The 15,294-nt window shown below is 36.6% G+C and overlaps 1 protein-coding gene across 1 annotated transcript; it reads left to right on the plus strand.

Annotated features, from left to right (window-relative positions):
• Window positions 1-4,411: 4,411 nt before the first annotated feature.
• On the plus strand, window positions 4,412-10,000 carry LOC110646495 (SH3 domain-containing protein 2). The gene is made up of 10 exons (XM_021799943.2): window positions 4,412-4,625; window positions 5,510-5,632; window positions 5,714-5,783; window positions 5,887-6,038; window positions 8,291-8,392; window positions 8,694-8,894; window positions 9,017-9,079; window positions 9,209-9,361; window positions 9,478-9,552; window positions 9,704-10,000. The coding sequence occupies exons 1-10, from the start codon at window positions 4,566-4,568 to the stop codon at window positions 9,818-9,820; spliced, it is 1,116 nt and encodes a 371-aa protein (XP_021655635.1). The 5' UTR covers window positions 4,412-4,565; the 3' UTR covers window positions 9,821-10,000.
• Window positions 10,001-15,294: the final 5,294 nt, after the last annotated feature.

Genomic DNA, 15,294 nt, shown 5'->3' on the forward strand with positions numbered 1-15,294 from the left:
TGATGTGTCGACGATGCATATCGGTTTTTGGATTAAGATTGATAGAATGTATGCGACGTCATGGGGCCCATGCTGGATGAATGACTACGTGTTAATGGAGGGTTTGACATGGGCTTAGTTTGTGGAACTTTTTATCAATCGGCCTTTGAGGCCTTAAGAGATAAATATGCAATTGAGCGGATATGCCCCTAGACTATGAAGGTGAAAAGATTCCTAAAGGGGCTTGACAGAGGTATGCGAACTCGCCATGATGTTTTGATGTGGTGGTTGATCGAGCTTGAGATTAGCTATAAGAGCAAAGAAAAACAGAGGAGAGGGTTCTCTGTCCCTTCCATGGGTACTGTAATTACAGAGGAAAGGGTAGGAGCAAGAGAAGTGGTTTGAAGAGGACATTCAGACCTTGTTTGATAATGTTTGTATCCGGTGCTTCCAACATGGCGGACAAGGGGGACGTGGATTTGGAGGCGGTCAGAGGTGATGCTCAAGCTTCAAATGCGTATTCTTTGAGGCTCGTGTTTTGATAGATCCGGTGCTACGCACTCATTTGTCTGTTTGCCATGAGGTTGGGTAGAAACCCTACAACCTTAGAATGCCCTTTGGCTACCCCACTTAGTGACAACATAGATGTAGATATGGTTTTTCCGGTAGTGGATGGAAAGATCCTCCACTTGGTTCCTCTACCATGGATTTCATGTAATCTTGGGGATGGATTGGTTGGCAACTCATTATGCCACCGAACAAAAGGTGTATTTCCACATACCTGGTGTGGAAGAGTTTAGTTTTGATGGTGACAAGAGCGTGGCTCCATATAATTTGGTGTCAGCAATTAGTGCTAGAAAAATATTGAGGCGTGGATGCCAAGGGTATTTGGCATTGGTGAGAGATACATGAAGGTGTCATGGAAAATGTTCAGAATTCATGGATGTCTTCTCGAGGAGCTTCGAAGGGAAATAGAGTTTTGCATCGATGTTGTAACCCCATATCGATGCCACCGATGGCACCTGAAAGAGTTGAAGGAGCAACGAGCTTTTGGACAAGGGTTTCATACGTCCGAGCACTTCATTATTTGTGAGAAAGAAGGATGGGTCATTGAGGTTGTGTATCGACTAACAAGGTGAAGAACAAGTATCCACTTCCTGATCGATGATTTGTTTGATCACCCAAGGAGCTAGATTCTTTTCCAAGATAGACTGTACCATCAATTGAGAATCGTGAATGAGGACGTGTCCACAAGATATGGTCATTATGAGTTCTTGGTGATGTCTTTTGGACTCACTAATGCACCTTCATGGACTTGATGAACAGGTGTTCAAGCCATTTTTGGACCGCTTTGTCATCGTATTCATAGATGACATTCGTATACTCTGACCGAGGAAGAACACGTGTGGCACTTGAGGATGGTGTTGCTACGCCAAATTTTCGAAATGTGAATTTTGGCTAGAAAGCATCTCATTCTTGGGACACGTGGTTTCAAGTATTCAAGTGGATCCCAAGAAAATTGCAAGATTTCTCCAGATAGCCTAACTAAGTTGACTAGGAAGAATGTTCCATTCATTTAGGTGAGTTTAGCTCAAGGAGTGTCTAACCAGAGAGGTGAAGGATACGCAGTTGGCCTAGGGTGTGTTTTGATGCAGAATGGAAAGGTAGTGGCTTATGCTTCAAAGAGGCATGAGCGTAACTACCCCACCCATGATTTGGAAATGGCAGTCTTTGCACTTAAAACTGGAGACACTTGAAGTGTGCGAGATATACAACAAGAGTTTAAAGTACATCTTCCAACAGAGGATTTAAACTTGAGACAGAGGAGATGGATGGAGCTCAAAGACTATGATTGCACCATCCGAAGGCCAATGTTGTAAATCTTGAAAAGACCATTGATTCAGAAGTACATGAGTTGATGGATCAAGGTCTAATCCTAGATCTTTCAGATGAGGGGGTATTGTTGGCTCACTTTTCTGAGGGACAGAGTTAGAGTTTCCGACCAACAATTGATGAAGATCATAGAAAGAGTTGAAGGTGGTGAGTTTGGATTTGCCAATGATGGCGCCTAGTGCAAGGTTCTAGGATATGTGTGATGTGGACAACCTCAGAATGAAATCATGCAAGAGGCACACTATACATTCCACCAAGATGTACCATGATGTGAAAGATAGCTGGAATGGCATGAAGAGAGACATTTTGTGTCCAAGTGCTTGATTTGTCGAAGGTGAAGTTTGAACACAGAGCTCCTATCCATGAAAGTGGGAAATGATTACTATGGATTTTGTGAAATGACTCGATATGGGTAATTGTAGACCGCAGACTACATACCTACATTCGAGAAATAGTCGATTGCATGGAGTTTTGGAGAAAGTGGCACTTGGCACCTTCCAAAGGACGATCCAAACATCAAGACATGCTTCGCATGAGTGTCTTGGATTTTGGATGATATCACTCCGTTGGCACCCTATGAGGCATTATATGGAAGAAAGTGAAGTGCATGATGTAGACCTAGTGCGTAGTTCCTTTGGTATCTCCAATGAAAAGAAGGGCAAGTTGGCACCGACCTTTGAGGTTGAGCTACCACCCAACCTTTCTCATCTCCATGCTCAGAAATACATTCCCGATCCTTCTCAGATGTGATAGAGCTAAAAGAGAACTTAACATTTGAGGAGCGCCATAGTGGACTACCAAGTGAGAGATCCAAACAGATCCCTATGGTTAAGGTTTTGTGGAGGAGTGAAGAGTGCATACTTGTTCAATGCATAATCATGTGTTTTATTCGCTTGTGTAAAAATTGAGGAAGAATGTAACACCCCAAATTTTATTATTTATGAGTATTTTTGATATTTTAATTTTATTTAAATTTTAGGAATTTTTGAGATTTTTGATTTTAAAAATCAAATATAAACTTTGATGATTTTTAAAAATTAATTTAAAGACCACGTGGCAAAACTAAAAATATATTTGGAGTCTACGATTTTTTTTTTCTAATTTTTGAAAAATTCAAAATTTTGTATTTTTTCCTTTTTCTTCTCCTCTCTTTTCTCTTTCTTTTCTCTCTCCTGTGTCTAAAATCATCTACTGAGCTTTCCATAGACACCAAGAACGCCAAATCCATCGTTTTGCTCGGAAGATTTTAGCCCATTTCCACGAGGAAACCGAGGCCACCCATAAATTTTAATTTCGAGCATTAAATGAGCTTAGAAAATTAAATTTAGGTATCCTCGATTCCCATTGTCGAACCTAGTTTTTACGTAATTTTCTAGTGCTTAAATAGGATTAAAAATCCATAAAATATTCGTGGTAGCTTAGAAAATTACGATTCTTTTGCAATAGCTTAGTAATATTCAAAGTTTTATAATTTTTAGAGCTTGTTTTTTGTAAAATGATCAATAATAAGGACTAAATTGGAATTTTATTGTGATGGATGATTGATTTGATGGGTGATGTATGGATTGTTTAGCCCAATTGGTCTTTTCTTTATTTGTATTGAGTCGATTGTATTAAATAAATGTAATATGATTGTCAGTAAAATATTAATTTTAATTATAATTTCGATATTATTATATGTTTGCCCATGCATCACTTATATGCATATATTTATTTAGTTAAACTCTAGGCACGAATTATGTTGCATTCATAACTATTAATGTGCCATGAATGTTGTTGTGGAAATTTGGTGATGTGGTGTGGACTATGGATAATTTAAGAGACATATGTTATGATTGATACTACAGGTGTGTGAGTGCTCCAAATTACCTTTTGATGTTATGATGTGAAAATGTTGTGTATGTTGCATTTCACTCTATAGTTATAGAGATTATAGTTAAGATTGATATTTTACAATATTTTTTCGAGGATTTTACTTCAATTATTTGTATAAACTTGTTAAATCTTAGAATTTAAATGTTATTTGATTTAACTAAATTATTATTTTGGGACAACTTAATATGCTATGCATGTTTGATGGATTGGATGACCCATTTATTATTATGTTTATGAGTATGTGGAATATATTGTGTTTTGATATTGGGCCCAAATGGGACAAATTTATAAGTTTCAAGAATAAGAATGTGTCTACAGAGAGTTTGAACTTATATGAGAATGAGTTCTTTTGAATACTCATATATAAATTCGTATATCTATATACACTTTAATTAATTTTATATATATTCTGATATAAATATTTAATGTAATTATAATTAAATTTATTTTTATATGAGTTAAAATATCTAAAAAATAATTTAATAATATGAATTATTTAACTTTTAATGAAAAATTTGAGCGAGAGATCTATTAAGCAAAATTTGTTTCTTTAATCATATTAATTATATTTTCATACTCCAAGCTATTAATTTCGTTTAGAGATGGTAAAATGAGAACGGTCGCAGGATAACACCTATGGTTTTCTCCAATTTGAAACAGGCATTGGTGTCTTTTGTACAAGGACGCCCAAGACAAAAGACCGAGCGATTTCTTTCTCTAGTGCCTAGCAACACAACATTTCGTCTCTCCCTCTCTCTCTTTGACATCTCCAGACTCCAAAATATCCAATCAAAACGACTCTAAATCATCCCCTGTGAATGGAAGCAATTCGAAAACAAGCCACAAAGCTTCGAGAACAGGTCGCTAAGCAACAACAGGTATCTCTAAATCTAACCCTAATATCAGATCCAAGTTTGTCTTCTTTCTGTTTATCATCTCCATTTCGTTGATGGGTTCTAATTTTTTTCTCCTTTAGTTTCTTATTTTTGGTCTTTTCTCTGATATCTTTGTTGCTCTCCAGGCTTATAGAGCCCCGCGCTGCTAAAAGATAAACAATTATAATAAGAAAAGAAAGGTTTAATTGGTTTGTTCAAATTTGTAGAGAAGCATTAAGGCATTGGGTTGATTTAGGAAAATTGAAGCTATTTTTATAGTGTATGATGGATTCAGTTTTGGACTTGATTAGTTGCCCACTTTTTCAGTTGCTAGTAATGGCTTGTGTAGTAGCCTTTGGTCCTTCACATAAATCTTATAGAAACATGATTAGGTGAGGTGATTCAATTGACTTCAGACTTTCAGACATATCCTTAAAAAAGGGTTGGTTTTAAGTTCCAAGATAGTAAATCTGTGTTATTTGTGGGGTGGTTTTTTTACTTTTATGATGTGAATCTAATTATTATGCTCATGCCCAATACACCATTTATTGTTTTCTGCCTTCCATCGCTGCTTGTTAAATCTGGGTTTTATTTGTTACGTGTAGTTTTGATTTGACCCATGAATCTGAATCTCCACGTCATTTGTCTATTCAATTGTGATTTCCCATTATCATGAGGTTCATATATGTCTTTGATTTTTTTTGCATGACTTAAATATTTTGTATTCTTGGCTTCATGAATAGCAAACTCACACACACAACACACCACTCGCCCCCCCCTCTCCCCCCAACCCGTTCTTCCTATCTTCTCTCTTTTGTTTCAAAATTTAGTTCAGAGCTTTCTGCTTGAAATGAGAGGTGTTTTAATTAACTTGGGTGTTATTTCAGGCGGTTCTCAAACAGTTTGGGGCTGGTGGATATGGAAGCTCAGACAATGTTATTACTGATGAGGCAGAACTCCACCAACATCAGAAACTTGAGAAGCTTTACATATCAACACGTGCTGGAAAGGTTGCCTAGTCACTCTACTCCATAATTCTCCTTTCATTTGTTTTATTTATGAACTTAATAGTGATAAATGTTGTATTTCAGCATTTCCAACGGGATATTGTTCGTGGTGTAGAAGGATATATTGTCACTGGATCCAAACAAGTTGAGATAGGTGAGTTGATGAAAGCTTTGATGTTATTTTACTCTATGGAGTTCTACTGTGAATTTCAAGAATGGAATGTTCTTATATACGTTTCATTTATTTTCATCAACAGGAACAAAGTTGTCAGAGGATAGCAGGAAATATGGCGCGGAAAATACGTGTACTAGTGGTACTACATTATCAAAGGCAGCACTAAATTATGGACGTGCTCGCGCTCAGATGGAGAAGGAACGTGGTAATCTACTGAAAGCACTTGGTACACAGGTTTGACCGAAATTTTGTTTTCTTTGTAGAACATAAATTTCAATGGTTTAGGTTCCATGTCTTGCAATGTAGCAAAACGCTTGAACATATTTTAATTGTCATTTATACAAGTTTGTATTCTGAATCTACAATAGTTATAGCATATAAACTATATTTCCTAATTGAATAATGCTCCATCATTTGCAAGCCGAAACTCACCATGCCTGCAAAGATTGTTACAGTAAAAATTTTTTACTGCATTAAGGAGAGAGTTCAACATAAATTTACTGGGATTGTTTCTTTTCTTACAAAAATTTCTTATTAGTGGGGAAACTACAAAGTTGCTGGATCATTCTAGATCATTGTTGAGATTAGCAAATTTTTATTACTTATTAGTAACAGTGAATTGTAGGGGGTGATGAAAGATAGGAGGAAACTTGTTTCCTTCGTATGTACATCAGGTTAGATCCCTCATATAGGGCTGTAAACAGGTCGGATCAGACCACATTAAAGTATATTCTAATCTAAATTTGCCAAACAATTTGTCAAGTCCAGTCCAATCCATTAATCCAATAGACTCTCAAGGTACATTCTATATCCATATGCTGACAAACTCAGACATCTAATACATTTACTGAATCCTTTTTCTTTTTCTTTTTTTCTTTGTTCATAGTTCAAATTCTTTTCTTTATATGTTAGCAAATCATAAGTTCATTACATAGTTATATGTTCATAATTATTGTGAAATTGACACTTAACTGTAGGTTCATAAATTACAAAAGAAGAAGAAGAAGAAGAAGAAGAAGAAGAAGAAGAAGTAACAATAACTCTTAACTATTAACACTATCAAAGAGATTAAAAAAAGGAAAGTGGAAAAGTAATTTGCTTTGGCAACATGCCTTGAGCCCATAACAACTTTTTTGACGTACCATTCAAACATTCCCAACAAAATACAACTTCAATCTATATTTAATTGTTCAAATCATAAAAGCATACGTTAGATTGAATAAAATTAATATTTCATTTTGCTTTATATATGTTACCTATACCATCATTTATTTGGGAATTCAATAGTTATTGACACACACATGCACAGGCCCTCCTATTTATATTTACAATCAATGAAATTATTTAAATTTATAGTAAATTATGTTTATGTTAATAGTAATTATGGATAGGATTATTTCCATAAATAAAATCCATATTTGAGTTGTTATAGATGGATTAATAAATTTAGAACCTAGCCAGATATGTGAATTAGGACCTCTTCACAATATCAGACAAAATGTATGCGAACAGATTGGATTTGGGGTAAAATATCTCTTCTACTAAAAGCCTTATCTTCAGCTACTTTTGCAAGATTTTGTGGATTAAATGTCTTGAGACATTTTTATTTCCTGGAATAAAGATAAGTACTAACTTGTGAACAAAGTGCCAGCAAGTTTGCTTAGACATTGATACACAAGGGATGCAGCCCCATTGGGTGACTTTCATGTGCTCACTGCTGCATATGAACATCTAAAAAGCTTCAAAATAGGGCCTGACTAGTGTAAGAACATTTTGTTAGTTGATCTGACTTGGAAAGGAACATAGTCTATGATGAAAAGAATGTATCCTAGCCTCTGCTGCTTGACAAAGTAGAGCATGAATTGACATCTAATTCTCTTAAGCTTATAAGATGCACAAACTTGATCTCTGTCTCTGTGTGTGTGTGTATATGTGTGTGTGCGCGCGTGTGTGTGTGTGCCATTGCTGTGGCCCAATATCTAAGCTTGGTCCAATGTATTCTCTCTATAATTTTCTTAAAATGTAGAAAAGAAAAACATCTAAGAGAAGGAGGTACAAACCTGGTATATGGAAAGTAACGCCCAAGATATAAGACGCCTGAGAATTAACAAACATAGAAATCGGCCCAAAATATTGCACCTTTGGTGGAGGAACAATTTTTTTCTCATGCTTTGAGTCTTAGCTAAATGTATTAGCAGTTTTGCTCGTTGAGTTGATTAATGACAAATCAAATTACATAGAATAACTTGTGTGATCTTTTGTTCTCTGTTAATTAATCATAGTATTTACACCGTTAGAAATTAATCACAATTTGTATTTCATTTCAATTTATTTTATGAAAGGTCCTATCTTTTTATGTTTAATTCTGATTAGTTTACTTGAAATAACATTTATTTGACTTGATTGTTAATATTTACTCACTACCTTTGTTGTTGATGCCTTTCAATTAGATGCATGATAGAGTGTTGAAATGTTTTAATTGTTAGGTTGCTGAGCCATTGAGAGCAATGGTAATGGGAGCTCCTTTGGAGGATGCTCGACATCTTGCACAACGTTATGACAGAATGCGACAAGAAGCAGAAGCTCAGGTACTTGAAAATATAGCTTCTTATTGGATTATTGATACCTAATGGGCATCTTGTATAAACAGGAACTATAGATTGCTCCTGATATTAATTTATTTAGTTCATTGTTCCTTTAAATAGTGCAAGTTTAACTTCGATTTTTTTTGTCTCCTGGAAGACTTCCACTTTTACTGATTTTTGTGATCCAAACATATCAAAATGGATTGTGGATCAATTATATGCGGTTCACAACATTACACTAGTGTTCAAGTTGATTTCTTTTTTCCTAAAATTGTTTAGTTACACTTCTGTTGAACCTAAACAGGCCATAGAAGTTTCCAAACGCCAGGTAAAAGTGAGAGAAATGCCTGGAAGTCCTGAGCTTGCTATGAAATTAGAAGCTGCCGAATCAAAGCTGCAAGACCTGAAGTCAAACATGGCGGTATTGGGGAAGGAAGCAGCTGCAGCAATGGCTGCTGTTGAAGCTCAACAACAGAGGTTGACTCTCCAGCGACTTATTGCAATGGTAATGCAATATACACTGTTTCTACCATGGTTCAATTTATCTATAAATAATGTGTTTAGTGGAGATCTGATATGGTGATATGGAGCCTCATCCATGTCTCATTTTTTTTTTCTAATTTGAAGGTCGAAGCAGAACGTGCTTATCACCAGAGAGTTATTCAGATACTTGATCAGCTTGAAAATGAGGTATGTAATCATGCTATATGTCCTTCCACCAAGCCTTCTCTATAAGTTTGAGCTGTATTACAATGTGATGGTCCTTACTGCTTTTTGCCTTGGTTTATGTTTGTGATCTATAATTCTTTCCACAATTAGATGATATCTGAACGACAAAGAATTGAAGCACCTCCTACCCCAAGTGTGGAGAACAACATGGCACCACCACCTTCATATGAAGAAGTAAATGGTGTGTACGCTTCTCAATCGCATAATGGCTCAACAGATGGCATGGGTTACTTTTTGGGGGAGGTTTGTAACCATGTCCTCTCCGTTATTACATTTAACTTGGCTTATGAAAAAAATGGCATGGCTTTTTTGGCAGCTTTTGATTTTAAATTGTTTGTTAATTTCCTGTTTTACCATAGGTGATGCATTCTTATCAAGCTGAATCTGATGTGGAGCTGACTTTATCAGTTGGTGATTATGTTGTTGTTCGAAAGGTTTGGAATATCTATATGTTTGTATGATTATGTTGTTGTTCGAAAGGTTTGGAATATATATATATGTTTGTATGCTGTGTGTTATCCTTCACCTATATCTTACAGAATTTCAATGCAAGAATGGTTGAACTCTGCTATGCATTCTTAACAGGTGACAAACAATGGCTGGGCAGAAGGAGAATGCAAAGGGAAAGCAGGTTGGTTCCCATTTGCGTACATTGAAAGAAGGGAACGTGTTCTAGCAAGCAAGATAGCTGAAGTGTTTTAGAGCTTTCTGCCGGATTGACTTGTGAGTTGAGGATTTTGTGTGCTTGATTTGCTCTGCATATACTCAAATGTGAAGGAAGGATGGTCACAAATAGAATGCCATAGCTTTTCTCCTTGTGATATATAGATGGCAACATTTTCTTGTGTTGTTATTAATATATGAATGTATCATTTGTTTTTTTTTTTTTTAAAGAATGTCGTCAAGATTTTGACCCAAATTAGTGTGAATGATGATTGAAGATACCTTTTACTCACTGCTCGCTTCCCTTTCTCGTTATGCATACACAGCCATCCTTGATTAGTGGTTAGATACAACAAATGGCAGTGCACAAAGAATGCAGAGAAGCTAAAAATGAAAGAACGAAAAATTGCTTTATTGATTTGCTTGACACCTATTTATATACAAGTGTGAGAAGCTACTGAAATCATCTATAACATTCTAGAACTTGCTCAGCTATTAGAGAGTGTATTGTGTGTTACAATTGAATGCCCATCTAGGCAAAATAAATAGAATTAGTTATAACAGCTCTAATTCTCTTTGTTACAAATGTGACCGACTTTCTTGGCTTTGGCTTGAGCCGCATTATTTAATTAAGATGCCACATGCATTGTTTTGCTTCTTTTCTATTTGCTGCTGTTGTAGCTTTGGTGTTATGCATTTGGGCAAACATTTCACATCCCCTTCGCAAGATGGAAGCGAGTGAAGACTGTGTAGACCTATCTTGGCTAAAAGAGAAGAAGACCCTGAAGCACCAAGTGGCTTGCTGAAAAGGTCCGCAAGCTGTAGACGTGTGGCGACAAGGATAGTTTTGATGAATCCTTTTTGCAGTTTTGATGAATCCTTTTTGCAATTGATCGCACACCACATGACAATCGATGTCAAGATGTTTCGTTCGCTCATGAAAAATTGGGTTGGGGTTAATATGTTGAGTTGCCCTATTATCACAGTGAAGAAGAATGAGAGAGGAAAAATGAATGTGAAATTCATGAAGAATACAGCTAACCCATTGGAGCTTGCAAACGGTGGAAGCCATGCTGCGATACTTAACTTCAGCAAAGGAGCGACTGACAGTGTTATGTTTCTTGGAGTTCCACGAAATCAATGAAAGGCCCAGAAAAATGCAAAATCCAGTTAACGACTTTTCGGACATGGGACATGCGTTCAAGTCCTTTGTCAGGGCAGCCTTTCAAATACCATAAGACGTGCAGGGCTGCTTGCCAATCCGTTTGCCGAGGATGCTACGTGAATTGACTGAGTTGCTGGGTTGCGTAAGTGATGTCAGGCAGAGTAAGGCTGAGATATAGAAGTCTTCCAACAAGCCGACAGTATTAATCAGGCGCAGGTAATAGAGAACCCTCTTCATTATTGAGCTTAAGGACTTTTGGGAAAGGAAACGTAGCAGCTTTAGCATCAGAAAACCCAACATCTATGATCATATTAAGGACATATTTGCGTTGGTTAAGATACATGCCTTCAGAAGACCTAGCTACCTCAATACCCAAGAAGTATTTTACATAACCCACCTAGGTCTTTGATGATAAAATGACTATCAAAATACTTTTTGACTGAAATGATATCAGCATCGGTTGGTCCTGCAACTAGAATGACTCTGATAAAGGAGGAGTATGTGGTTGGGTTGGGACTAGTGCAGGTGAATTGAAAACTGGTTGTGATGGTGTAATGGAATTTGTGATGGTGTGATGTTGTAAAGGAGTGTGTAGTTGGGTTGTGTCTTCTTGAAAAATAGGTAATGGCATAACAGAATCACGGTTGGAAGTAGCATTTGTCTTTTGGTAAGGAAAATCATTTTCATAAAAAACTACATCTCTAGAAAAACATATTTGCTTGGTAGAAAGATTATAAAGTTTGTAAGCTTTGTAACCATGTGCAAAACCAATGAGAATACATTTGAAAGCTCTAGGAGTAAACTTTTCTTTATGAGGATTGATGTTGGTAGCAAAACAAAGACATCCGAAAACCTTTGTGTAATTTCCAAATAAAACCTAATGAGGTGATTTCCAGTTAAGTACAACAGGGGATAATTTATTAATTAGATGAGTAGCAGTAAGAATAGCTTCACCCCAAAAACATTTAGGAAGATTTGACTTAAATATGATTGCCCTAGCAACCTGTAGGAGGTGTTTATGCTTCCTCTCCACAACCCCATTCTGTTTGGGAGTATAAAGGTAAGATTTTTTATGCAAAATCCATTTGGATTTGAAAAAATTTGTGCAAGAATGATCGAGAAATTCTGTACCATTATCTGATCTTACTACTTTAATATCTTTTAATCATCAAGAAAAAGTTTTAATCAAGAGAAAAAAATAGTTTTATCATAATAAAAGGTTTTAGTCCATGTAAAGCCCTAAAGTCCATGTAGCCCTAGAAAAATCATCAACTATAGTTAGAAAATGTTTAGCTCCAATAATAGTTTTAAGGGATATACCCCACAAATCGACATGAATTAAATCAAAGATACTAACATAAGTAATTTTGCTTTTAGGGAATTAGGGAATGAATCTTTTGTCTGACCAAATGTCACATGTTGGTGTTATTCATTACATGTAATTCAGGATTCATTAGAAGTTTAATGAAAATGGGTGAATAAGTGCCACAAAAGATGCCAAATTGTTATTTATGTTATGTATAATCGGCATTAGGACTGATTAGACTATTAGCCCTCTAGCTAAGTAACTAACTATTCCTTAACTCAATCCTAAGGCCCATTTTAAGCCCAATTTCAAGAATTCAATCGGACAAAGTCCAACCATAACATAGACCATACAACGAAGAGTTTTTGACTCACCCGACCTGTAAGCACAATATACAACAAATTAGAGAGCTCAGCTCACCTTCCACATACTCATCATGTCATAAAATCAAATGGGAGCTCAGCTCCCTCATCCAATCCAATCACACGTACATATACATGCATTTAATGCTCTTACAAATTCAATATAATATTATATTACAGTCCAAAATTGAATAAAATACTCCTAACACATGCGAAGTCTAGAATTTAGTAAAATTATACAAGCATAGCATAATGAGAGAGGCAAGTTAGAACTCAACAAAAATCTCTTAGAATCTAGAAAAATAAGGTATCAGATCCTATAAGCTCAAGTCAGAGAATAAAATACTGATTTTAACCATAATTTCTATAGTTATCTAAAGCTAATGTATCCTGAAAAGTGGAATGCAACACCATTAAAATTTTCATACAAATCACATCATAATAGCAAAAAGGTAATTTGGAGCACTCACACACCCAATAATGTTCAAATAGTACATATATGGGAGCTGATCCCTTATACAGCTCTCTTAATTCAACCTCTGCCAGCGAGTGTCTCTTAAACTAGACTTTCACTTGATAAACCAAATGCGGGGCTAGGGAGATCATCTCGAGCCGTGCCTACTCCGACTTATCCATAAAAGGATCGGGTCCCAGTGAGTCAAGCTTCAGCCGTGTCTACCCTTCCTGTCCACAACTAATACCACACACCATACGCACTCCAACACACGCACACTGCTCCAAATTACCATAAAACAACGTCCATAGCATATCATCAATTAAGAATGCAATATAAAACGTGCCTAATGTTTAACTAGATAGATATATATTTATAAGTGATGCATGGGCATGCCTGAACATATAATAATATTGAAATTATAATTAAAATAAATATTTTACTCAGACTTGAACCGAGGTCCCTGCAGTGACTGGACGGAGGAAGAAGGTTTTCCTAACTCACCTGACAATTTTATTGAAATTATTTAATATATTTGACTCAATATAAGTTTCAAAAGAATCAAAGACACCCTAAGTCATTTCGAAAATCCAGCAGAGTCTCCCCTATACCTAGGACCTACCCAACGTGCAAAAGAGTTCAAAATACACTTCTATATTCACAAGTCACACAACCACAACTCAATCACATCACATGGCCCCTCCTAGGCCCATCCAAATAGTTAACCACCACAATTTGAAAATTTACCATTTAGTCCCTACAACTAACCCTCAAACGTCAAGTCTTCATTCAACTCTATTGTATCCGATTGCAACACATGAGAAGGATCAGGTATGTACTTCCTGAGCATGGAGATGTGAAACACAGGGTGAACATGAGAAAGGTTGAGTTCTAGTGAAACACAGGGTGAACATAAGAAAGGTTGGGTGATAACTCCAACCGATAGGCAACTGCTCCGACTCTATCAGTAACTTCAAAAGGTTCAATATACCGAGGTGCCAACTTGCCCTTCTTTTCAAGTCTCATAACTCCCTTTATCGGAGAAACCTTCATGAATACATAATCGCTTATTGCTAACTCTACATCCCTCCGTCTGGGATCTGCATAACTCTTCTACCTGCTGAAAGCCATTTTCAATCGTTCTTTGATTAAAGGAACTATCTCAGAAGTGTATTGCACTAGGTCTACATCATGCACCTTTGTTTCTCTCATTTCCGTCCAGTACAATAGATATCTACACTTTCTGCCATATAATGCTTCGTAAGGTGCCATTCCGATATTGGAATGATAACTGTTGTTGTAGGCAAACTCCACCAAGGGTAGCTGATCATCCCATTGACCTCCAAAATCCAAGATACACATACGAAGCATATCCTCCAGTGTCTGAATTGTCCTTTTGGATTGCCCGTCTATCTGAGGGTGGAAGAAAGTACTGAAGTTTAACTGTTTGTCAAGTGTCTCCTCTAGCTTTCTCCAAAATCAAGAAGTGAACTAGGGCCCTCTGTCAGACATTATGAAAGTAAGAACTCCATTCAATTTGACTATTTCTCAAACATAGAGCTTGGCGTATTGTGCAACAGAATAGGTGGTTCACACAGGCAAGAAATGAGTTGTTTTAGTCAGACGATCTATAATTACCCATATCGAATCATATCCTCGCATGGTACGAGGCAACCCAGTTACAAAATCCATCGTGATCATTTCCCACTTTCATTTCGGGATAGGGAGCTCTTGCAACTTCCCTGACGGCCTCTGGTGTTCAAACTTCACCTTCTGACAAGTCAAGCAATTGAACATAAAGTCTGCTATGTCTCTTTTCATGTCATTCCACTAGTAGCTATCTTTCACATCATGGTACATCTTGGTGGAGCCTAAGTAGACATTGTAAGGTGTATAGTGTGCTTCTTGTCTGATCTTATTCCTGAGGTTGTCCACGTCGAACACACATGTCGACACCATATTTTGGCCGATCCCCAGAATCAATAAACTTCGAAACCGATCCCTAGCACTAAGTCTCTTCTTGCCATCTAATCACAGTTCCGATCTCTCTTCACAGAGAGTTGAGTCAATGCTAAGCTCTCGTATCCGTTAAAGCCTTACCGGCCTCTCAAATCATTCACCGATCTCTCAAGCCAATTGTCGAATATCCTAACCAGTTAACTATATTCCCGATCTCTCTTGTCAGACGAAATTGAACTAACATTAGAACCTTGCTGCTAATATTTA

Source organism: Hevea brasiliensis, chromosome 1, assembly GCF_030052815.1.
Source record: "Hevea brasiliensis isolate MT/VB/25A 57/8 chromosome 1, ASM3005281v1, whole genome shotgun sequence".
NCBI classification, from domain to species: Eukaryota; Viridiplantae; Streptophyta; class Magnoliopsida; order Malpighiales; family Euphorbiaceae; genus Hevea; species Hevea brasiliensis.